The sequence below is a fragment of the Mobula hypostoma genome, chromosome 28, assembly GCF_963921235.1.
Source record: "Mobula hypostoma chromosome 28, sMobHyp1.1, whole genome shotgun sequence".
Lineage (NCBI taxonomy): Eukaryota > Metazoa > Chordata > Chondrichthyes > Myliobatiformes > Myliobatidae > Mobula > Mobula hypostoma.
Window position 1 is genome coordinate 25,077,280 of NC_086124.1, and position 26,258 is coordinate 25,103,537.

The 26,258-nt window shown below is 51.3% G+C and overlaps 1 protein-coding gene across 2 annotated transcripts; it reads right to left on the minus strand.

Annotated features, from left to right (window-relative positions):
- Positions 1–9,463: 9,463 nt before the first annotated feature.
- LOC134338679 (UDP-glucuronosyltransferase 2A2-like) lies at positions 9,464–24,240 on the minus strand. 2 transcript variants are annotated; one of them, XM_063034708.1, is made up of 2 exons: positions 24,121–24,240; positions 9,464–11,578 (listed from the first exon to the last, which is right to left on the minus strand). In XM_063034708.1, the coding sequence occupies exon 2, from the start codon at positions 11,567–11,569 to the stop codon at positions 9,962–9,964; it is 1,608 nt and encodes a 535-aa protein (XP_062890778.1). In that variant the 5' UTR covers positions 11,570–11,578; positions 24,121–24,240; the 3' UTR covers positions 9,464–9,961. The 2 variants fall into 2 exon arrangements, with proteins under 2 accessions (XP_062890778.1, XP_062890777.1); XM_063034707.1 differs by lacking the exon at positions 24,121–24,240 and adding an exon at positions 17,687–17,863.
- Between the last annotated feature and the right edge of the window lie 2,018 nt (positions 24,241–26,258).

The following is a 26,258-nucleotide window of genomic DNA, read 5'->3' on the forward strand; positions in this document are numbered from 1 at the left end:
CCATCCACACCGTCCCATCAGACACTCCCGGGGTCAGACACAGAGTGAAGCTCCTTCCACACCGTCCCATCACACACAGAGAAGTGTGAGGTTTTGCAGTTCGGTAAGAACAACCAGGACAGGTCTTACACTGTGAGCGGTAGGGAACTGAGGAGTGCGGTAGAAGAAAGGAGTACAGATGCATAATTCATTGAAAGTGGCATCACAGGACCATAAAGAAAGCTTTTGGCACATGGGCCTTCATTAATCAGTGTAATGAGTACAGGAGTGGGGATGTTATGTTGAGGGTGTCGAAGATGTTTCAGTCGAAGCAAGCAGCTGAAGAAGTGAGTGAAGAAATCGGGTAGAAAAAGTCATTTTTTTTTAAACACTGCTCGGGGAGAAGGGTCTGCACTGCGCAGGCGCGTGACGTAGCGCGCCAAGGTTTAAAAGCAGACCACCATAATCAGCGGCCATCGTCAGAGTGGACTGAGTCAGAGTGGGGCGGCTTTGGCTCAACAGGCTTTGGCGAGAACAGGCAGAGGCCAGGGTAGGTTCTGGTAAGTTTTTTGTTCAGATTGTCTAGCGTAGAGAGAATGCCAGGCAGGATGTTGGAATGCTCCTCTTGCAGGATGTGGGAAGTCAGGGAGCCCTCCGGTGTCCCTGACAACCATACCTGCAAGAAGTGCATCCAACTGCAGCTCCTAACAAACCGTGTTAGGGAACTGGAGCAGGAGCTGGATGACCTGCAGATCATTCGGGAGAATGAGGAGATTGTAGATAGTAGCTACAGGGAGGTAGTTACACCAAAGGAGCAGAGGACAGGAAATTGGGTCACTGTCAGGCGAGGGAAGGGGGAAAGGCAGGCAGAGCAGGGTTCCCCTGTGGCCATTCCCCTCAACAACAAGTATTCCGCATTGGATACTGTTGGGGGGGATGACTTACCTGGGACAAGCTGCAGTAGCCGGATCTCTGGCACTGAGTCTGGCTCTGCAGTGCAGAAGGGAGGGGGGAAAAGAGGAGAGCGGTAGTGATAGGGGACTCGATAGTTAGAGGTGCAGATAGGAGGTTCTGTGGTCGTGATAGAGAATCCAGGATGGTTTGTTGCCTCCCGGGTGCCAGGGTCAAGGATGTCTCTGATCGATTGCATGACAGTCTGAAGTGGGAGGGTGATCAGCCAGATGTCGTGGTGCACATCGGTACCAATGACATAACAAGGAAGAGTGAGGAGGTCCTGGAGAGTGAGTATAGAGAGCTTGGTAGGAAGTTGAAAAGCAGGACCTCAAGAGTGGTAATCTCAGGATTGCTACCTGTGCTAGGTGCCAGTGAGGGTAGGAATAGGATGCTCTGGAGGATGAACAAGTGGCTGAGGAACTGGTGTAGGGGACAGGGTTTCAGATTTCAGGATAATTGGGACCTCTTCTGGGGCAGCTGGGACCTGTACAAGAGAGACAGGTTACACTTGAACTACAAGGGGACCAATATCTTTTCAGGGAGGTTTGTTAGTGCTATTGGGGAAGCTTTCAACTAGATTTGCAGGGGGATGGGAACCAGAGTGCCAGAGCTGACAGTGTGGCTGGGGTGAAAATAAATGATGTTAAAAGTTCGAGCAAATCCGCTAATAGAAAGGTTGTGAGTGGTGGTAAAAATCTTCTGAGGTGTAAATATTTCAATGCCAGGAGTATTGCGGGGAAGGCGGATGAGTTGAGGGCGTGGATTGACACGTGGAATTATGATGTTGTAGCAATTAGTGAAACTTGGCTACAGGAGGGGCAGGACTGGCAGCTTAATATTCCAGGGTTCCGATGTTTCAGATGTGATCGAGCCAGAGGAATGAAAGGTGGGGGAGTAGCATTGCTTGTTAGGGAAAATATTACAGCAGTGCTCAGGCAGGACAGATTAGAGGGCTTGTCTACTGAGTCCCTATGGGTGGAGCTGAGAAACAGGAAAGGTATGGCCACATTAGTGGGATTGTATTACAGACCACTCAATAGTCAACGAGAATTGGAAGAGCAAATCTGCAGGGAGATAGCAGGCAACTGCAGGAAACATAAAATTGTGGTGGTAGGGGATTTTAATTTTCCATATATTGATTGGGACTCCCATACTGTTAGGGGTCTAGATGGTTTAGAGTTTGTAAAATGTGTTCAGGAAAGTTTTCTAAATCAATATATAGAGGGACCAACTAGAGGGGATGCAATATTGGATCTCCTGTTAGGAAACGAGTTAGGACAAGTGACAGAAGTCTGTGTAGGGGAGCACTTTGGTTCCAGTGATCATAACACCATTAGTTTCAACTTGATCATGGATAAGGATAGATCTGGTCCTAGGGTTGAGGTTCTTAACTGGAAGAAGGCCAAATTTGAAGAAATGAGAAAGGATCTAAAAAGCGTGGATTGGGACAGGTTGTTCCCTGGCAAGGATGTGATCGGTAGGTGGGATACCTTCAAAGGAGAAATTTTGAGAGTGCAGAATTTGTATGTTCCTGTCAGGATTAAAGGCAAAGTGAATAGGAATAAGGTACCTTGGTTCTCAAGGGATATTGGAACTCTGATAAAGAAGAAGAGGGAGTTGTATGACATGTATAGGAAACAAGGAGTAAATCAGGTGCTTGAGGAGTATAAGAAGTGCAAGAAAATACTTAAGAAAGAAATCAGGAGGGCTAAAAGAAGACATGAGGTTGCCTTGGCAGTCAAAGTGAAGGATAATCCAAAGAGCTTTTACAGGTATATTAAGAGCAAAAGGATTGTAAGGGATAAAATTGGTCCTCTTGAAGATCAGAGTGGTCGGCTATGTGTGGAACCAAAGGAAATGGGGGAGATCTTAAATAGGTTTTTTGCATCTGTATTTACTAAGGAAACTGGCATGAAGTCTATGGAATTAGGGGAAACAAGTAGTGAGATCATGGAAACTGTACAGATGGAAAAGGAGGAGGTCCTTGCTGTCTTGAGGAAAATTAAAGTGGATAAATCCCCGGGACCTGACAGGGTGTTCCCTCAGACCTTGAAGGAGACTAGTGTTGAAATTGCAGGGGCCCTGGCAGAAATATTTAAAATGTCGCTGTCTACAGGTGAGGTGCCGGAGGATTGGAGAGTGGCTCATGTTGTTCCATTGTTTAAAAAGGGATCGAAAAGTAATCCGGGAAATGATAGGCCAGTAAGTTTAACGTCGGTAGTAGGTAAATTATTGGAGGGAGTACTAAGAGACAGAATCTACAAGCATTTGCATAGACAGGGACTTATTAGGGAGAGTCAACATGGCTTTGTGTGTGGTAGGTCATGTTTGACCAATCTGTTGGAGTTTTTCGAGGAGATTACCAGGAAAGTGGATGAAGGGAAGGCAGTGGATATTGTCTACATTGACTTCAGTAAGGCCTTTGACAAGGTCCCGTATGGGAGGTTAGTTAGGAAAATTCAGTCGCTAGGTATACATGGAGAGGTAGTAAATTGGATTAGACATTGGCTCAATGGAAGAAGCCAAAGAGTGGTAGTAGAGAATTGCTTCTCCGAGTGGAGGCCTGTGACTAGTGGTGTGCCACAGGGATCAGTACTGGGTCCATTGTTATTTGTCATCTATATCATTGATCTGGATGATAATGTGATAAATTGGATCAGCTAATTTGCTGATGATACAAAGATTGGAGGTGTAGTAGACAGTGAGGAAGGTTTTCAGAGCCTGCAGAGGGACCTGGACCAGCTGGAAAAATGGGGTGAAAAATGGCAGATGGAGTTTAATACAGACAAGTGTGAGGTATTGCACATTGGAAGGACAAACCAAGGTAGAACATACAGGGTTAATGGTAAGGCACTGAGGAGTGCAGTGGAACAGAGGGATCTGGGAATACAGATACAAAATTCCCTAAAAGTGGTATCACAGGTAGATAGGGTCGTAAAGAGAGCTTTTGGTACATTTCGCCTTTATTAATCAAAGTATTGAGTATAAGAGCTGGAATGTTATGATGAGATTGTATAAGGCATTGGTGAGGCCGAATCTGGAGTATTGTGTTCAGTTTTGGTCACCAAATTAAAGGAAGGATATAAATAAGGTTGAAAGAGTGCAGAGAAGGTTTACAAGGATGTTGCCTGGACTTGAGAAACTCAGTTACAGAGAAAGGTTGAATAGGTTAGGACTTTATTCCCTGGAGCGTAGAAGAATGAGGGGAGATTTGATAGAGGTGTATAAAATTATGATGGGTATAGATAGAGTGAATACAAGCAGGCTTTTTCCACTGAGGCAAGGGGATAAAAAAACCAGATGACATGGGTTAAGGGTGAGGGGGTAAAAGTTTAAAGGGAACGTTAGTGGGGGCTTCTTCACACAGAGAGTGGTGGGAGTGTGGAATGAGCTGCCAGACGAGGTGGTAAATGCGGGTTCTTTTTTAACATTTAAGAATAAATTGGACAGATACATGGATGGGAGGTGTACGGAGGGATATGGTCAGTGTGCAGGTCAGTGGGACTAGGCAGAAAATGGTTCGGCACAGCCAAGAAGGGCCAAAAGGCCTGTTTCTGTGCTGTAGTTTCTATGGTTTCTATGTTGCTGAGGTCTAATTTGGATATTGTGTGCAGTTCTGGTCACCCAGTTTAGGGAAGGATATCTATAAGATTGAAAGAGTGCGGACTGGTCGACCCGAGTTACAGGGGAGGGTTGAATAGATTAAGACTTTATCCCCTGGAGCGAAGGAGAATGAGAGGAGATTTGAGAGGTGTATGCAAAATTATGAGGTGTATAAGCAGGGTGAGTGCAAAAGGCTTTTCCTCTGAGGTTGGGTAAGACTCCAGATAGAGGTCATAGGTTAAGGGTGAAAGTTGAAGTATTTAAGGGGAGCATGAGAGGGAAACTTCTTCCCTCAGAGTGTGGAACGAGCTGCCAGAAGAAGTGGTGGGTGCGATTTCGATCGCAGCATTTAAGGGACGTTTGGATGAGTCCATGGACGGGAGGGGTCTGGGTCTAGGCAGAGTAACAGTCCCAGCACAGACTAGATGGGCCAAAGGGCCGGTTTCTATGGTGCAGTGCTGTACAACTCTGAGACGGCAGACGAGGACGAGGCAGTGAGAAGTAGGAAGGCTCAACCCATGAAGAATCCCCACCCCCCCCCGGTGAAACAGCACAGTGACCAGCTGCAACGAACCTGCTGAATTATAGCCATTAACCTACTAAGTCATACATGCTTGGACTGTGGGAGGGAACCAGAGCACCCGGAGGAAACCCTGACAGTCACAGAGAGAATGTCACAGTTTTATTGAGAAGCAGCGAGTGACGAGCCCTCGCTGCTCCAGACAAACCCTCAGTGGGCTGAATGAGTGCACAGCTGGCCGATGCCGTGACCTGGTTAGATACCCTTCCACTGACCCTGGTATCACCGGGGAGATCAGCGTCCGATGCCCGGCTTGGTACCTCCTGCCCCGGGGTCGGTGGGGCTGAGCTGCCGCAGTCTGCGTGGGGGACGGGCTTCCAGGGCAGCGGCAGGGATGATGAGATTCGGATCCAGCGACGGCGAAGGAGAGGCAGACCCCGTCCGGTGGCCGGCAGGCGGGAATGTACACTCAGTGGTCACTTAATTAGCTACACCTCGTTAATACAACTATCTCATCAGCCAATCACGTGGCAGCAACTCGAAGCATAAAAGCAGGCAGACATGGTCAAAATGTTCAGCTGTTCAGAAAGGGGATCCAAGTGACTTTATGTCTTTATCCAAGTAACTCCGTGTCTTAGTTTGGAGAAAATTAGAAGTCGAACTTCTGAACCTATGTTTGATTTTGAGGAAAAAATGGGGTTCACTTGCTCGTTACTGTCATTTGATTTAATTGATAGATTTCCTCTACGATCTAATTGTAAATTTCTGGTATATTTTTTTTTCTTGCTGGTGGTTTGATGTTTATCTTCAGAAGTTTTTTGTATGACGCATGGCTCCGGGGTTGAACACCCAATGAGTTTCTCTTTCCCCCTCGCTTTTTCTTACTTAGTAGGGTTTTTTTTGTCACCAAAATTTTTTCAATCTTCAAAATAATGGGTTTTTTTTCTTGAGACATTGTAAGTGTTGCTTACTTCAATGTACTCTTGTTAATTTTGGATAATAATAAAAAGATTTGGAAAAAAAAAAGACTTTGTGGAATGATTGTTGGTGCCAGGCTGGGTGGTTTGAGTATTTCAGAAGCTGCTGATCTCTCGGGATTTTCACGCACAACAGTCTCTAGAGTTTACAGAGATTTGGTGCAAAACAAAAAACAAAGAAAAAATCCAGTACTGTGGGTGAAAATGCTTTGTTAATGAGAGAGGTCAGAGGAAAATGGCCAGACAGCAGCTCAAATAACCACACGTTACAGCTGAAGTGTGCTGAGGAGCATCTCTGAACACACAACACGTCAAACCTGGCAGCAGAGGGGCTACAGCAGCAGAAGACCACGAACATGCGCTGAGTGGCCACTTCATGAGGTGCAGGAGGGGGTCTAATAATGTTATCCCTGAGACTATATTCCCTGAGTCAGGTCTGCAGCTGGCACAAGTGATGTTTTACCCCCACTCTGCCTCGGTGAGCAAGGTGATGTGTTCTGTAAGGTCGTCTGGTCGAGTGACAGGGTACTTGGCGTTACTCTTTTCAGTCTGGTTGTCTCCTTATAGGAAGGGCGTGGAAGCTTTCAAGAGGGTGCAGAGGAGATTTACCAGGATGCTGCCTGGGTTATGAGGAGAGGTTGAGCTCAGGCTTTTCGCTTTGGAGAGGTGACTTGATGCAGGTGTACAAAATGATAAGGGGCGAGTGTCAGATGGACAGCCGGAGACTTCTCCCCAGGTGGCAATGAGGGGGCATATTTCTAAGGAAAATGTAAGGGGGATGTCAGATGTAGGTTTTTTTGACAGTGTGGTAAGTGCATGGTGTTCCCTGATGGGGGTAATGACACATGGGTGGTAGAAGAATGTGGAAAGGAAAGATTGGATTGATCTTAGAGTAGGTGTAATGGTCAGCACAACATCATGGGCTGTGCTGTCATGTTCAATGTTCCAACGCCTTGGCGGTTCCTGTCCGGCGAATCCTTCAGAGTTCTTCCAGCAGGGGAAAGGGTTAATGTACGAGGACCATTTGATGACTCTGGGGTGAACTTGATGGAGTTTAGAAGAATGGGGAAGGGGTGGAATTTCATTGAAACCTATCAAATTTTGAAAGGTCTCCATAGAGTGGACTTGGAAATGTTCCCTGTGGTGGGGGAGTCTAGGTCCAGAGGGCACAGCCTCAGAGTAGAGGGACGTCCATTTAGAACGAAGATGAGAAGGAATTTCTGTAGCCAGAGGGAAGTGAATCTGTGGAATTCATTGCCATAGACGGCTGTGGAGGCCAAGTCATTGGGTACATTTAAAGTGGAGGTTGATGGTTTCTTGGTAGGGGGTCAAAGGTTATGGGGAGAAGGCAGGAGAATGGGGTTGAGAGAGATAATAAATCAGTTGTGATGGAATATCGCAGCAGACTTGAAGGGCTGAATAGCCTAATTCTGCCCCTCTGTCTTATGGACTGACTCAGGACTGACGGGCACCACAAATTTCTATGTTTGATGATCGGTACGAGGGCTGCAATTATGATATTATTTCCCCCAAAGTCTGTCGACAACAGAAAACCGGACAGATTCAGGAAAGAGAGCGCAGGAGACACGGACACGTAGAATGGGTGGGCCAAACCGCGGCAGGTGCCGTTTAAGGGAGATAAATGTACGTGTTGGAGCACAGGACCGGAAGAAGCTGCAGGAAGTTGTAAACTCAGCCCAGCTCCATCATGGGCACCGACTTCTCCAGCTTCCAGGACATCTTCAAAAGGTAATGCCTCAGAATGGCGGCACTGTCATTAAAGACCCCCAACGCCCAGGACCTGCCCCTTTCTCTTTGCTGCCATCAGGGAGGAGGTACAGGAGCCTGAAGACTCGCACAATGATTCAGGAACAGCTTCTTCCCCTCTGCCATCTGATTTCTGAATGGACATTGAACCCATGAACTTTTCCTCAATATGTTTTTATTTTGCTCTACTTATTTAATTATATTATTGTAATTTGTTTTTTAATTGTGTATTGCACTGTACTGCTGCAAAACAAATTTCATGACATCTGTTAAACCTGATTCTGAGATGGCGGGTCACGTTACTGTACAAGGGGACCCGGGGAGCCCTTATATGCCAGGCGTCCCAAAGCAAACATCTGTGGTTTCGAAGTGAGTGGTTTAGAAGGCAAATGGTGTGCTGGGCTTCGTTACAGAAGGGCTGGAGGACAGGGGTAGAGATGTGGAGGAAGTTGGTGGGTCGAGCAGAGAGTTGGGGGAGGGGTGTGGAGAAGATGTGACCCTCTTTATCTCCCATGCGACTCTTGAGTGGCAGATTGGGTGGGGGGGGCGGGGTGGATGGCAGGAACAATAAAACTGCTCCAATATGGAGGGATGTGGATCGTATGTGGGCGGAACAAGTTTGGTTTGATCCAGTACAGTTTTCACTGCAAATTTAATGGGCTGAGCGGCCTGTCCTGGTCACGGAGTTGGTATGGTAACAGGCCCCTCAGCCCGACTGCTCCATGCTGGCCAGGATGTCCCCCATCTCATTGTCCCCTGTATCCCTCTGAACTTCTCCTATCCGTCGCCCTTTCCAACGCTCTCAAAATGCCGGCAGAACTCAGCACGTCAGGCAGTGTCTAATAGAGGGGAATAAACCGCCAAGTCCCTTCATCAGGACTGTACCTTCAAGAGGGTCCTCTGAACATCAAGGTACTGCCCCAGCCACTTACTCCACCCTCTCAACAATATTACCCCCTCGGGTTCCTACTCACCTTCTCCCCTCTCACCTTCAAACTGTCCCTCTGTTTTTTGATCTCATCCCAACTCTGGGGAGGAGAAAAAAAAAAGTCCGAGCACCTTCACCCTATCTATGAGGTTGGATACTATTTATGATTGTTAATTGTGCCCCGCCAAAGCACCACAGCAATTCCTAACACAGTAAATTCTGGTTCATTACGCCATTGGTTAATCAGAGCGGGTGCTTATTTAGGAATAACTCTTAAGGAATGAAAACCAATCGAGAAAATTGCTTTCCTTTATTTAGGGCACCTTGGTCCTTCATTGGGACGGGAGACTTGCTGAACAGTTTCTAAGTAGCATCAGTCGCGTGCACTTGCATGGCCGTTAGACGCTATGCTCTGCTTAGAGCATCCAGTTTTTAAATAGCATCAGTTGGGTATGCTTGTGTTCAAAGAGCAGTGACTTTTGTCACTGAGAATTGGCGAGAAACAAGCGTCAAGCTGAATTGGAGCTGTTTAGCTCTCTGCGGTTTCAAGTATTTGGGCTTGGAGATGGCAGAAATGGCCGGGTAGTGAAAATGAAACGATTTCACTACTTCAACAAGTTGGGCACTACGAAGAATTTGAAAGTAGTGACAATCATCTTGAATATTACAATAAATATGAAGATTTGGAGTATGTAATCGTTGAAAGTATTGTATGAAGGCAGTCCACTGATATGTCTGCATTGATTTTTTTTATTGAGTACATTGGATGAATTTCTTCATTGATAACTATAAGGAACTAATACACAGTGCTGTAGTAGTATTGGTAGTGTTCTCATTTTTTTCCATATTTAAGTACATAATTTGATACTCAGTTTGTCCTGTTTAATACATTCTTAACTATTTCCATGAAACTTCGGCTAATTTGGGCAGCCAAAATGCACTGGTCCCAAAGTGTCCCAATTAACCAGAATCCACCAATGTGTCAATGTTGATGCTTCAGTATAGTCACCCCTCACTCTCCTACCCCCTGAGGCCGTTCATCATCTCCATGCCCCCCCACCGATAAATTTCTAGACTTCTGTATGATCACCTGACATTTTCCTATACGTTAAAGGACAAAATCCGAGTCTATCCGCCCTCCCCCTTTACCTAAGTCACCTGAGAGCCAGAGGTGATCTTCTGAGTTGCCCCGTACTGTCGGCTGTTCTATGTGGCTCCCCGCTCGCCCTTCCCTCAGTCCTGCTTCCGCTTGTCTCCCCTCAGGGCTCTGCAGAGCCATTTGATCAGCAGGACGGACAAGAGGAGCCCGCAGACGGCCAGCCCGCCCAGGAACGCTGCCACGTCCAGTCCGTGGTAGACGTGCCAGGGCAGGTCGAGGCCAACAGGCCGCAAGTGAGGGGCGCCGCCGTGCCTCAGCACGAACTCCACCCAGTAGGCGGCGCGCTGCAGCGGGGTCTGCAGCTGGTCACGGTGCAGGGCGGACAGGCGATGCATGTGACGGCGGTACGAGAGGCCCGGGCCCCCCGCCACGTCCCGCACGGCAGCCTCCAGCTCGTCGGCCCGCAGGCCGGTGGTGTCCAGCACCCGCGCGGCCCCTCGGGCCTGCAGCCGGACCATGTTGTCGAACTGGTCGAAGACGAGGGGCAGCCCCACCACCGGCACCCCGTGGTAGATGGCCTCGTACAGGCCGTTAGTGCCCCCGTGGGAGACGAAGGCCACGGTCTTGGGGTGGCCCAGCAGATCGTTCTGGGGCATCCAGTTGACCACGAGGGTGTTATTGCCCAGGCCATGGGGCAGAGGACCCAGGTGGCGCCAGACTACCCGCTGGGGCAGGCGGCTGAAGGCCGTCGCCATGGTCTCAGACAGCCAATCGGGGAGATTGGTCACCAGAGTCCCCAGTGAGACCAGCACCACGCCGGGATCGCCAGCGCCCTGCACGAACGCCTCCAGCTCGGCAGGGAGGGGCTGGGCCGGCTTGCACTGGAAGCCGCCCACGTAGATCATGTTGGGGAGGGTGGGCCGTGGGAAGTCCAGCACAAAGTCCACCCACATCAGCCACACGTCGGCGGCCAGTACCACCTTCCGCAGGTTGGTGCTCGGCCCCAGGTACTGCTGGCACATCTCCTCATAGCCACTCTCCATTATTTTGCCCATGAGGGCGGTGGCAATGAAGTACTGGATGGTGTTAGACAGGCGCTGGCCGAAGGTCATGCTGTCAGTCAGACGGCTCCCCACCACCGGCACGTAGGAGATGGGCGAGGGTGCCAGCAGCTGGTGGCAGTCACCATTGGTGACAAAGCGGGCGTTGTTGACCAGGGGGAGGCCCAGGTGCCAGGCGACCATGGCTCCAGTGGGGTAGAGTGGGTCGGTGATCACCAGCTGGAAGCCAGCCCCTTTTATTTTGGCCATCAGCTGCTGGTCCTCGAACAGCCGGGTGATGAAGCCCTGCACGGCCTCGTGCGTCTCTCTGACTATGCGGCGCAGGTTGAGGTTATTTCGCAGGAAGGCCATGGGCGTGTAGCCGTTCCGGAAGACCTCCAGAGTCTCCATCAGCAGCTTGGAGAACATCTGCCTGTCCTCCATGATGCCCAGCTTCTTTGCGGCCGGCACAGTGATGGAGCGGTACAGGGCGGGCTCTTCGCGGATGAACCAGCTGGAGGAGGCGTGCAGCACGCTGAGGGAGTGCCCGCGGTCGTGGAGCTCCTGCAGCAGGAGCCGCATGTTGATCCAGTGACTGCCGTCCACTGGCACCACCAGGATATTGGCGCACGCCACCCCTGGAATCAACACGGCCAGCAGGAGGCCGGCCAGGCCCAACAGGCTGGGCTCCATGGTCTTCATCCTGGGATTCTATAGGGAGGGAGGAAGAGAATCAGTTAGCTGTTGCCCGGTTCGTCACATTCCTATAGGGAGGGAGTCTGTAGATGGGATAATGCGGAGGGAGCTTCACTCTGTGTCTGACCCCGGGAGTGTGTCAGGATGGTGTGGAGGGAGCTTCACTCTGTGTCTGACCTCGGGAGTGTGTGTTGGGACAGTGTGCAGGGAGTTTCACTCTGTGTCTGACCCCGGGAGTGTGTGATGGGACGGTGTGGAGGGAGATTCACTCTGTGTCTGACCCCAGGAGCGTGTGATGGGACGGTGTGGAGGGAGCTTCACTCTGTGTCTGACCCTGGGAGTGGGTGATGGGACAGTGTGGAGGGAGCTTCACTCTGTGTCTGACCCCAGGAGCGTGTGATGGGACGGTGTGGAGGGAGTTTCACTCTGTGTCTGACCCCGGAAGTGTGTGATGGGACAGTGTGGAGGGAGCTTCACTCTGTGTCTGACCCCGGAAGTGTGTGATGGGACAGTGTGGAGGGAGCTTCACTCTGTGTCTCACTTTGGGAGTGTGTGATGGAATAGTGTGGAGGGAGTTTCACTGTGTCTGACCCCGGGAGTGTGTGATGGGACAGTGTGGAGGGAGTTTCACTCTGTGTCTCACTTTGGGAGTGTGTGATGGAATAGTGTGGAGGGAGTTTCACTGTGTCTGACCCCGGGAGTGTGTGATGGGACGGTGTGGAGGGAGCTTCACTCTGTGTCTCACTTTGGGAGTGTGTGATGGAATAGTGTGGAGGGAGTTTCACTCTGTGTCTGACCCCGGAAGTGTGTGATGGGACAGTGTGGAGGGAGCTTCACTCTGTGTCTCACTTTGGGAGTGTGTGATGGGACAGTGTGGAGGGAGTTTCACTGTGTCTCACTTTGGGAGTGTGTGATGGGACGGTGTGGAGGGAGTGTGTGACGGGACGGTGTGGAGGGAGTGTGTGATGGGACGGTGTGGAGGGAGTGTGTGACGGGACGGTGTGGAGGGAGTGTGTGATGGGACGGTGTGGAGGGAGTTTCACTGTGTCTGACCCCGGGAGTGTGTGATGGGACGGTGTGGAGGGAGTTTCACTGTGTCTGACCCCGGGAGTGTGTGACGGGACGGTGTGGAGGGAGTGTGTGACGGGACGGTGTGGAGGTAGTGTGTGACGGGACGGTGTGGAGTCAGTGTGTGATATGACGGAATGGTGTGGAGGGAGTGTGTGACGGGACGGTGTGGAGGGAGTGTGTGACGGGACGGTGTGGAGGTAGTGTGTGACGGGACGGTGTGGAGTCAGTGTGTGATATGACGGAAGGGAGTGTGTGACGGGACGGTGTGGAGGGAGTGTGTGACGGGACGGTGTGGAGGGAACAGTAGAGTGATGACATTCTCGGACTGTGTTCCCTGTTGATGTGAAATGACGCCCCCTTCACTGTACGTTTCGATGTACATGTTGCTACGTTCATTGAAGTGTGGGTGACGAGGAAGAAGCCTTGCGAGGGATGGGGGGTGGGGTCTCACTTCCTTTTCTTGTCCTCCTTGTTGGGAGCGTGGGAGGTTCAGGAGTAACTACCAAAGTATCCTGAGTGAATAACTGCAACGCATTTTATACACGGTGCACAGGGCAGCCTCTGTGTGCTGGTGACGGAGGAAGGGAGTGTTGGGTGGAGTCCTGTTTGAGCAAGCCACTGTCCTGGATGGTGTTGAGCACATTGAGGATTGTTGAAGGCAACACTCACTCCAGGCCAGTGGGGGGTGTCCCCTCACACTCCTGATGTAGATGCGGGACAGGGTAATGTGGCGGTGGTGGAGTGCATGGACTAACTCCACCCAGGGACATAGGGAGTGTCCCGTCACACTCCTGACTTGTAGATGGGGGGAAGGTAATGCAGTGGATGTGGAGTATATGGACTAACTCTACCTAGGCAAGTGGGGAGTGTCTCGTCACACTCCTGACATGTAGACGGGGGAGAGGTAATGTGGCAGATGTGGAGTGCATGGACCAACTCCACCCAGGGACATGGGAGTGTCCCTCACACTCCTGACATGTAGACGGGGGAGAGGTAATGTGGCAGATGTGGAGTGCATGGACCAACTCCACCCAGGGACATGGGAGTGTCCCTCACACTCCTGACATGTAGACGGGGGAGAGGTAATGTGGCGGATGTGGAGTGCATGGACCAACTCCACCCAGGGACATGGGAGTGTCCCGTCACACTACTGGCATGACTTGTAGATGAAAGGATGGGGATATCAGGGGGGGGCGGGGGTGACTCCCTCCCCAATGGGTTCAGTTTCTCATAACGTTGACGGTGGGGTTGGAAGACTGGGCACAAACAGGAGAAAATTTGCGGATGCTGGAAATCCAAGCAACACTCACACAAAGTGCTGGAGGAACTCAGCAGGCCAGGCAGCACCTCTGGAAAAAAGTACAGTCGACATTTCGGGCTGAGACCTTTTGGAAGGACTGGAGAGAAAAACGGACTGGGCAGTGGGTTTGGTATGTGCAGGTGGTGACTGCCCCACTGGAGGGAGATGGCCTCTGCCTGGCATTTGGGTGGAGAGAACATTCCTGGTTCTGGTGGGCTTGGAGCCATTCATTGCCACCAGCCAAGGGGCAGATGACCGGATGCCTGGGGTAGTGGTGATGGTTTGCAAGACAGTGTTGGTGAGAGTTTGTCCATACTCCCGGGCCACAGTGTTATTGTTGAATTGAACTTACATTTAAGACAACCAGGGAGAACTTGACGCAGTGTGAAACAGGCCCTTCAGCCCAATGGGTGCATGCTGGCACGTCTACACTAATCCTGTCCTGATCCAATTCACTCTTCCCATGTCCCGACCAGCTTTCCCCACCCCCTCGTCCACATGATTGTACCAACACTCACAAGCATACTGGGATGTCAGAGGACGAGCTTGCAAACTCCACAGAGAGAGTGAGAGAGAGATAGGCAGGCAGGCAGGCAAATAAATAGAGGGACCAAGAGGCAAAGAGTGAGAGAGAGAGATACAGATAGGGAGGGAGAGGGGAGAGAGAGGAGAGACAGACAGACAGAGACAAACACACACACACCACAGAGAGAGAGAGAGACACACACACACAGAGGTCGAGATTGAACTGGGATTTCTGGGAAGAACAGGGAGAGACAGACAGACAGATACAGAGGAGAGAGAGAGACATACAGAAGGGAGAGAGTTTTTTTGCACTACCTAACTTTCCCTTTTCTATTTTCTATTTATGATTTATAATTTAAATTTTTAATATTTACTATCGATTTGTAATCCAGAGAGCACGAAGGGCAGAATCAAATATCGCTGTGATGATTGTACGCTCTTGTGTCAGTTGTTTGGCGACAATAAAGTATAAAGCATATATGAAATATAAAGAGAGAGAGAAAGAGACACACACACGCACACACACACACTCACACTCACACTCACACACATACACACACACCACAGGCACACACACACACTCACACGCACACACATAGACACACACACTCACACGCACACGCATAGACACACACACACATACACACTCACGCACAGACACACACACCACACACACACACTCACACACAGACACACACACACTCACACTCACCCTCACACACAGACACACACACACACACTCACACACACACACTCACACCCACACACTCACACACACTCACACACACACTCACACACACACTCACACACACTCACACTCACACACACACTCACACTCACACACAGACACACACACCCCCCACAGACACACACACACCACACACACACACACACACACTCACACACATACATACACACTCACACACACACACACACACTCACACTCACATTCACACACAGACACACACACCCCCCCACAGACACACACACACACCACACACACACACACACACACATACACACTCACACACACACACTCACACTCACACACAGACACACACACTCACACCCACACACTCACACACACACCCCCCACAGACACACACACACTCACACACACACACTCACACTCACACACAAACACACACAATCACACTCACACACACACACTCACACACACACACTCACACTCACACTCACACTCACACACAGACACACACACCCCCCACAGACACACACACACACACTCACACACAGACACACATACACACTCACACACACTCACACTCACACACACTCACACACAGACACACACACACACTCACACTCACACACAGACACACACACACTCACACCCACACACTCACAAACACACCCCCCACAGACACACACACACTCACACACACACACTCACACACAGACACACATACACACTGACACACACACTCACACTCACACGTCACACACACACACACACACACACTCACACACACACACACTCACACTCACACATCACACACACACACACACACTCACACCCACACACTCACACACACACACCCCACAGACACACACACACTCACACACACACACTCACACACACACACACTCACACTCACACATCACACACACACACACACACACTCACACACACACACACACACACACACACACACACACACACACACACACACACACACACTCACACACACACACAGGTGAGGATCGAACCAGGATTTCTGGGGCTGAGGAATAGCAGTTTCACCAGCCGTGACTGTGAATCTCAGTGACCAAACCAGCTGGATTCCGGGGGGTGGGAAGCGAGGTTCACGCAGGAAGGCAGCGATGAGGTGCCTCGCTGAACGGCGGATGCTGCGGGAAGGAGGGAGAGCTGGAGTCCATCGCAGCCGACACGCTGTTGAGAGGAGGAAGGGTTGCTGGAGGGCGCAGAGGGAGGGTATCAGGGCAGGAGGATGGAACACAGGTTCAGGCAGGGGTGAAGATTCCACAATCGCGGCGGAATGGCGACACACCTACACAACTTCTCTCAGATCATGGGGGTGATAAGGCCAAGGAATGTATTTTCGTAAGGGGTACAGGTGGCTGGGTGGACGGTAAGGAAGGTCACCGGCCCTTCCGCACGGCTATCACCTTGTTTTCCCACCTCCCATGCACAGGAAGATCCCAGCTGGGTCAGCAGTCCGGGTGGGGTGGTCTTAGAAAATCCACCATTAAAACCCGTCAGGGAGACCGGGCTGCTGGGGAGAGAGTGGGGCTTGGGAGGCTTTGACAATCTCCACACCAAGGCAGAGTATGGGGCTGTCCCTGGGGAAGAGATCTTCAAATCTGTTACCCTCTCCCTGTCGGTAATGCCTTGCAGTCAATACAGCCCTCCCCATCCCTGTACCCCCTCTCGCTCCATACCCCTCCCTGTCTCCATAATCACCTCTCCCAACACCCCTCCCCGTCTCTGTAACCATCTCTCCCCACACCCCACCCCATCTCGGCAACCCCTCTCTACACCACTCCCAATCTCTGTAAACCCCCTCCCCTACACCCCTCCCTGTCTCTGTTACCCCCCCTTTCCCCTACACCCCTCCCCGTCTCTGTAACCCCCTCTCTCCCCTACACCCCTCCCTGTCTCTGTAACCCCCTCTCTCCCCTACACCCCTCCCTGTCTCTGTAACCCCCTTCCTCCCCGTCTCTATAACCCCCTCTCTCCCCTACACCCCTCCCTGTCTCTGTAACCCCCCTCCCTCCCCTACACTCCTCCCCGTCTCTGTAACCCCCTCTCTCCCCTACACCCCTCCCTGTCTCTGTAACCGTCTCTCTCCTCTACACCCCTCCCTGTCTCTGTAACTGCCTCTCTCTCCTACACCCCTCCCTGTCTCTGTAACCCCTTCTCTCCCCTACACCCCTCCCTCCCCTACACTCCTCCCCGTCTCTGTAACCCCCTCTCTCCCCTACACCCCTCCCTGTCTTTGTAACTGTCTCTCTCCCCTACACCCCTCCCTGTATCTGTAACCCCATCTCCCCTACAATCCTCACTGTCTCTGAGACTGCCCTCAGTTCCTACACCCCTCCCCATATTTGTAGCCCCCCCACAGTACCCTCCCTGTCTGTAAACCCCTCAGCACCGCCCTTACCTCTCTCCCAATCCCAGGCACAGCACATGTCCCGGAGACTCCTGACCCCACCTTATGAAGGTTACTGACCCTCTGCCTCACCGGAATGTGCCGGGTGTCTCCATCCCTGTCACATTGACGGCCGGTAGAGAGACTAAATCCACCGATGTTACCGGGCACCCAGACGGTCCAATTCCCATCGATGTTACCGGGCACCCAGACCATCCAATCCCCACCGATGTTTCCCAGTTTGGCAAAAGAATAAACCAGGGAAGGTAGTGCACCCGTGGCTGACAAGGGAAATTAGGGATAGTATCAATTCCAAAAAAGAAACATACGAATTAGCCAGAAAAAGCGGCTCACCTGAGGACTGGGAGAAATTCAGAGTTCAGCAGAGGAGGACAAAGGGCTTAATTAGGAAGGGGAAAAAAGATTATGAGAGAAAGCTGGCAGGGAACATAAAAACTGACTGTAAAAGCTTTTATAGATATGTAAAAAGGAAAAGACTGGTAAAGACAAATGTAGGTCCCTTACAGACAGAAACAGGTGAATTGATTATGGGGAACAAGGACATGGCAGACCAATTGAATAACTACTTTGGTTCTGTCTTCACTAAGGAGGACATAAGTAATCTTCCGGAAATAGTAGGGGACCGAGGGTCTAGTGAGATGGAGGAACTGAGGGAAATACATGTTAGTAGGGAAGTGGTGTTAGGTAAATTGAAGGGATTAAAGGCGGATAAATCCCCAGGGCCGGATGGTCTGCATCCCAGAGTGCTTAAGGAAGTAGCCCAAGAAATAGTGGATGCATTAGTGATAATTTTTCAAAACTCTTTAGATTCTGGATAAGTTCCTGAGGATTGGAGGGTGGCTAATGTAACCCCACTTTTTAAAAAAGGAGGGAGAGAGAAACTGGGGAATTATAGACCGGTTAGCCTGACATCGGTGGTGGGGAAAATGCTAGAGTCAGTTATCAAAGATGTGATAACAGCACATTTGGAAAGCAGTGAAATCATCCGACAAAGTCAGCATGGATTTGTGAAAGGAAAATCATGTCAGACGAATCTCATAGAATTTTTTGAGGATGTAACTAGTAGAGTGGATAGGGGAGAACCAGTGGATGTGGTATATTTGGATTTTCAAAAGCCTTTTGACAAGGTCCCACACAGAAGATTAGTGTGCAAACTTAAAGCACACGGTATTGGGGGTAAGGTATTGATGTGGATAGAGAATTGGTTGGCAGACAGGAAGCAAAGAGTGGGAATAAACGGGACCTTTTCAGAATGGCAGGCGGTGACTAGTGGGGTACCGCAAGGCTCAGTGCTGGGACCCCAGTTGTTTACAATATATATTAATGACTTGGATGAGGGAATTAAATGCAGCATCTCCAAGTTTGCGGATGACATGAAGCTGGGCGGCAGTGTTAGCTGTGAGGAGGATGCTAAGAGGATGCAGGGTGACTTGGATAGGTTAGGTGAATGGGAAAATTCATGGCAGATGCAATTTAATGTGGATAAATGTGAAGTTATCCACTTAGGTGGCAAGAACAGGAAAACAGATTATTATCTGAACGGTGGCCGATTAGGAAAAGGGGAGGTGCAACGAGACCTGGGTGTCATTATACACCAGTCATTGAAAGTGGGCATGCAGGTACAGCAGGCGGTGAAAAAGGCGAATGGTATGCTGGCATTTATAGCGAGAGGATTCGAGTACAGGAGCATGGAGGTACTACTGCAGTTGTACAAGGCCTTGGTGAGACCACACCTGGAGTATTGTGTGCAGTTTTGATTCCCTAATCTGAGGAAAGACATTCTTGCCAGAGAGGGAGTACAAAGAAGGTTCACCAGATTGATTCCTGGGATGGCAGGACTTTCATATGAAGAAAGACTGGATCGACTAGGCTTATATTCTCTGGAATTTAGAAGATTGAGGGGGGATCTTATTGAAATGTATAAAATCCTAAGGGGATTGGACAGGCTAGATGCAGGAAGATTGTTCCCTATGTTGGGGAAATCCAGAACGAGGGGTCACAGTTTGAGGATAAAGGGGAAGCCTTTTAGGACCGAGATGAGGAAAAACTTCTTCACACAGAGAGTGATGAATCTGTGGAATTCTCTGCCACAGGAAACAGCTGAGGCCAGTTCATTGGCTATATTTAAGAGGGAGTTAGATATGGACCTTGTGGCTAAAGGGATCAGAGGGTATGGAGGGAAGGCAGGTACAGGGTTCTGAGTTGGATGATCAGCCATGATCATACTGAATGGCAGTGCAGGCTCGAAGGGCCGAATGGCCTACTCCTGCACCTATTTTCTATGTTTCTATGTTACCGGGCACCCAGACCGTCCAATCCCCAGTGATGTTACCAGGCATCCAGTCCATCCAATCCCCACTGATATTACCGGGCACCAAACCGTCCAATCCCCAGTGATGTTACTGGGCATCCAGTCCATCCAACCCCAGAGATGTTACCAGGCACCCATTCCATCCAATCCCCATCGATGTTACCGGGCACCCATTCCATCCAATCCCCAGTGATGTTACCGAGCACCTAGTCCATCCAATCCCCAGTGATGTTACCGGGCACCCAGTCCATCCAATCCTCGCTGATGTTACTGGGCATCAGTCCATCCAATTGTCATAGTCTGGTCCGTGAAGTCCATATTCCGGTTCACGGTCCGGTCTATCGACTCTTGCTCCAGGTTTTCCTATCTACCCTGTTTCTGTTCTTGTTGAGCTAATTGAGGCAGCTGATGCTCGTTGGGTCTGGCTGCATAAATACCTCCAGAGACCAGGGCGTGGTGGCTGGATTGTTCTTGTCCTTAATCCTTGTATCCTTTCCTCTGCCTTCTGTTTCCTGCCTGATGCCCTGCCTTGTCTTACCAGTAACTCTCGCCTCGCCTGAAGTTCTCGTCTTGCCCTGCTTTGCCAGTAGCCTTGCCTTGTCTTGCTGTCCGGTCCTGGAGCCACCCTGTACCTAGCTCCTTTCCTGTCCCTTGCCTCCGCCCAGCTAAGCCAGGCCGTCTTGCCATTACCTGGGATTGGTTCTGTCCCTTCCTGTCCCTTGCCTCTGTTCGGTGGTGATCCGCGCCCTGCCCAGGAGGAGCCAAGTCTCGCCTCAAATCTCCTGCCTCCAGCCTCACCTCGCCTCATCTCCTGCCTCCAGCCTCCAGCCTCACCTCGCCTCGTCTCCTGCCTCCAGCCTCCAGCCTCACCTCGTCTCCTGCCTCCAGCCTCCAGTATCACCTCGCCTCGTCTCCTGCCTCCAGCCTCCAGCCTCGCCTCGCCTCCAGTCTCCTGCCTCCAGCCTCCAGCCTCGCCTCACCTCTAGTCTCCTGCCTCCAGCCTCCAGCCTCGCCTCGCCTCTAGTCTCCTGCCTCCAGCCTCCAGCCTCGCCTTGTCTCTAGTCTCCTGCCTCCAGCCTCACCTCGCCTCACCTCAAGACTCCAGCCTCCTGCCTCCAGCCTCGCCTCAAGCCTGAAGACTTCAGCCTCATCCTGCCTGTGTCTTGCACTTGGGTCCGTTCCCAGCCACCACCTTATGACACCAATCCCCAGTGATGTTACCGGGCACCCAGTCTATCCAATCCCCACTGATGTTACTGGGCATCCAGTCCATCCAATCCCCACCGATGTTACTGGGTACCCAATCCATGCAATCTCATCTTTCATCTTCCCTACATTTTCCGCCATTCCACTGCCCTCTCCAGCTCCCGGCCACACACCAGGGGAATGGTTTAACCCACTGGGCACCTCGGACACCGCTGGGATGTGGCAACACGGTTAGCGCATCTCTTTGCAGCGCTGGCAACCCAGGTTCAATTCCCCTCTGCCGCCTGTGAGGACTGTGCATGTCCTCCCCCGTGGCCGCGGAGGTCTCCTCCGGGTGCCGCGGTTTCCTCCCACAGTCTGAAGACATGTGCGTTAGTGAATGGTGGAGCTGGAGGTGTGGTGACTCTCGTGGGCTGCCATCCCCCTCCCCAGCGTAATCCTCACACTGTGCTGGTTGTTGATGCAAAATGGTGCTCTTCACTGTTTGTGCGATGTTTCAATATGTACCTGACCAATCGCTAATCTTTTAAAGGCAGCACCCAGGAGGAGGAGACTCCAACTCCACACACACGCAAGGCAGGGGTCGCACAGGGTCAGGGGCACACGGAGTTGGGTCTCTAGTCCCCCTCCACACCCATCCCTGCATTCCTAAGTGGATTTCCCTGGGGTTCAGAAGTGTTGGCAAGTGACCAAGTGGTTAAGGCATTGGTCTTGTGATCTGAAGGTCGCTAGTTCGAGTCTTGGGTGAGGCAGCGTGTTGTGTCCTTGAGCAAGGCACTTAACCACACATTGCTCTGTGACGACACCGGTGCCAAGCTGCATGGGTCCTAATGCCCCTCCCTTGGACAACATCGGTGCCGTGGAGAGGGGAGACTTACAGCATGGGCAACTGCCGGTCTTCCATACAACCTTGCACAGGCCTGCGCCCTGGAAACCTTCCAAGGCGCAAACCCATGGTCTCATGAGACTAACGGATGCCTATTTATCTGAGAAAGGATATGTTGGCATTGGAGAGGGTCCAGAGGAGGTTCACGGGAATACTGGGGCTGATATTTGAGGAACATCGATGGGTCTGGGCCTGTACTCACTGAAGTTTGGAAGACTCGGCGGGAAGCGGGGGGATCTTGTTGAAACATATTGAATATTGAAAGGCCTCAACAGAGCAGATGTGGAGAGGATGTTTTCAACATCTGGGGGGAGTCGAGGACCAGAGGGCACAGCCTCAGAATAGAAGCACGTCCCTTTAGGACAGAGATAAGGGGGACATTTCTTTAGCCAGATGCACTGCTCCCTCTAAACTGAGCAGGTACACGGCCGCACAGTAACTGAAATGCTCCCACCCACATAGCCTTTGTTGCTGGAATGCAGACGGGCGACAAAAGGGTTTACAAAACCTGTAAGATTTCTTGCTTGTATTTCACCATACCCTTTGATGAATAAATAAAATCAAAAGTATGTTTTTTCCCCCAATTTTCATTCTAAAATATCCATTGTATGCATGTTACAAAGAAAAACATTTAAAATTGCGCCCGCCACCCCCGCAGCCCAGTTTTCAGGCCGTGTGAATGTTTCCTGCCCGGAGCGGTGCTCTGTCCTGCAGCTTTCAATGGAAAAATGGAGACATCACTGGGTGGTGAATCTGTGGAATTCACTGCCACAGGCGGCCGTGGAGGCCAAGTCTTTGGGTATTTTTAAATCGGAGGTTGATAATTCTTGATTAGAGAGGGCTTCAAAGGTTGCGGGGAGAATGGAGTCGAGAGGGATAGTAAATCAGTCCTGATGACAGAAATGGGCCAAATGGTCTCATGCTGCTCTCTGGGGTTCCCCCCCCACCCCCACCCCCGACCCTCATCCATGGAAGAGGGAGGGTTAATCGCGGGGGTTCTCTCGGCTTCCCGGACCCCGGCGACCTGCTCGGACGGACCCGACTTTGAGTGATTGCCGCCCGGAGCAGGGGGACAGGGGGCTGTCTGAGTGAATCCAGTCCGGGCAGAGGGCGACTGAAGAACTCAAGAGAGCCGATCAGCCTCTGGTCGCCGCACAGGGATCGTGTGCGTCGCGTTCTGGGTTCCCGCGTCCGCAGGGTCCCAGCTGAAGAGGAGTTCAGTGTTGTGGACCCAACGTGAATGTATCGCCCGGTCTGACCCGGTCTGACCCTCAGCTTGCAGAGACAGAGAAAAGGGGAAAGAGAGACAGAGAGAGACAGACACATACACATGCAGACAGAGAGAGAGAGAGAGAGAGAGAGAGAATCACACACGCAGTGAGAGAGGGTGAGGCAAAGAGAGAGAGACACACAGAGTGAGACAGAGAGAGAATCACACACACACGCACAGTGAGATAGAGTGAGACATAGAGAGAGACACATACAGAGAGACAGGCACACACACACACTCACACACAGAGTGAGAGAGTGAGACAGAGAGAGAGTCACACTCACACAGTGTGAGAGAGAGTGAGACAGAGAGAGAGACACACACAGAGTGAGACAGAGAGAGAGACACACACAGAGTGAGACAGAGAGAGAGACTCACACACACAGAGTGAGACAGAGAGAATCACACAGTGAGACAGACAGAGAGAGAAACACACACAGAGTGAGACAGACAGACAGACAGACACACTCTGATGGTGAGAGGTGGAATTCGAGGTGGAATCAGAATCTCTGGCGCTGTGGAGGATCAGCTCTACCCATCGCGTTGAAATTCAATGCAGCCAACCTGCCTCCCTCAGCTGCATCGGCGGGTCAGACCATCAGCCGCGATGAGACAGCGCGGCGTACCCCACTCCCCGTTGCCTCTTCTCGCGAGGTAGGAACCCACTGCAGCTTCCTACCCAGCCGACCTCCCCCCTTTCCAACCACCCTCCACCTCCTGCGGTGCGGCGCTCCCTCCCCGGAGAGCCCTGAGCACCCCACCATCGCCAGACCCCGCGATGTCCGCCAGGCGCTCTGTGACCGGTTGCAGAGAAGCCACAAGTTGGCACATACCTGGTACCGAGAGGGAGAGAGAGCGAGAGAGCGAGCAGCAGTGCCAATCCAGACTCCGCGAAGGAGTTGTCAGCTTATTAATCCTCTACACTGAGGGGTGTGACTCCTGAGGAAATCTGATGACAGGCTGACTGAAAGCTCAGACTCAGTCCAGGAACCGTGAGGTAATGTTGCAGCTCCACAAAAGCCCTGGTCAGGCCACACCTGGAGTATTGTGTTCCATTCTGCTCGCCTCCTTATAGGAAGGATGTGGGAGCTTTAGAGAAGGTTCAGAGGAGATTTACCAGGATGTGGTCTTGGATTAGCGAGCACGTTTTATGAGGATAGGCCGAGCGAGTTAGAGCTTTACTCGCTGGTGCAAAGCGGGATGAGAGTTGACTTGACAAGATGGTGAGATGCATCAATAGGGTGGATGGTCAGAGACTCCTTTTCCCCCCAGGGCAGAAGTGGTGAATACGAGGGAGCCCGATTTTAAGGTGCTTGGAGGAAAGTATAGAAGGGTTGCCAGAGGTAGGTTTTAACTTACACAGAAGGTGGTAGGAACGCCCTGCCAGAGGTGGTGGTAGAGACGATACATTAGGGACGTTTAAGAGCCTCTTAGAAAGACGCAGAGCTGATAGAAGAAGGGAGGGTTATGTAGGAGGGAAGGGTTAGATTGATCTTAGAGTAGTTTAAGGAGCCTGTACAGTGCTGGAATGCTTTGCTCTAGCTCACCAACCTCCAGAGAGATGTCCCCCACTGTCAGACTTTTCCCTCTGACCCCACCACCCCTCCGTCCCTCACAGCCGGATCAGAACGGAGACAACTTCAGGGTGGGACCAAGGTTCCCTGGACCGCGCACCCCCTCCCAAGACGCCACCCTCCCTGGACGGTCTCGCCCCGCCCCTCTCCCATCGGGCCGGACACCCGAGAGCCCCACCAGCACGTGCCACCAGGCTCACCCACCCCGCTGCCTCCAGACATCGAACGTCACCCAAGGTCGATAAGATGGAGTCCTGACCTCACGGTCCACCTCGGTGCGATCTCGCACCCCCTGCCTGCCTGCACTGTGCTCTCGCTGTGGCGACGGAACTTTATTCCGCACTCTGATGTTGTTTCCTTATTTCATTTATTTTTCAAAATATATATTTTAATTATAATGTACAGTTTAAAAAAAATTATGTTCTGCTCTCGCAGAGCAGCGTGTCTCATAACATATGCAAGTGATATTAAACCAGATTTTGGGAGGTTGTACAAGAGGGGACCAGGGTGCCCCCGTACACCAGGCCCCCATGGGACAGCGGGCAGTTATTGGTTTTACCTTGTTCTACCTCACTGCTCTGTGTAATGACCTGATCTGTCTCCAGGACAGGCTTTTCGCTGTACCCTGGTATTTTCAGACTCAGGTCAATTTATTGCGTGCACGTTAAAACTGACAACGAAATGTACCATTTGTGCTAGCAAGCAACCCACCCAAGGACGCGCTGGAGGGCAGCTGGCCAAGGGCCGCAACACATTCTGGTGCCAAAATGCTCGGCAGAACAGCACAGAGCACAACGAATGCAGAACATACTAAGTAACAACAGCAAGACAAGGCCTCTGTCCCGCACACACAGAGAAACAGTCCGCTAACCCTGTACAGGCCACCTTCGGCTTCCAGCTCCAGCAAATTTGTGGATTCACACAAAATGGGCCCCGTTTTTTCTAGCTGAGCAGCAGAGATTCACAGACTTGAGGTTCCAGCCTTTGAGCCTCAACTTCTGGACTTCCGATCGACCTTCAGGATTTGATCTAGGCCTCTGATCAGTCAGTGGTCTTTGATATGGACCGCTGACTGGCCTTCGGGCCTCGATCTGGACCTCTTATCGGCCTTTGGGCCTTGATCTGGGCCTCTGATTGGCCTTCAGGCCTAGATCGTCTCTTCTGTTCAGCCATCAGGCCTAGGCCTGGGCCTCCAACTGGCCTTTGGGCCTTGATCTTGACCTCCAGTCAGCCTTTGGCCTTTGATTGATTTAGAGAAGGAGATTGTGATTTTATTCTGCCCAAAGATGGAGGCGGGGGCGGGTGGGGAAGGTGGTGGACACAGACCCCTCCCCCCACAACATCGAAGAGGAAAGTACCCGGGGTTAGGCAGCAGGTTCTGGGAGCATGATTCCTAG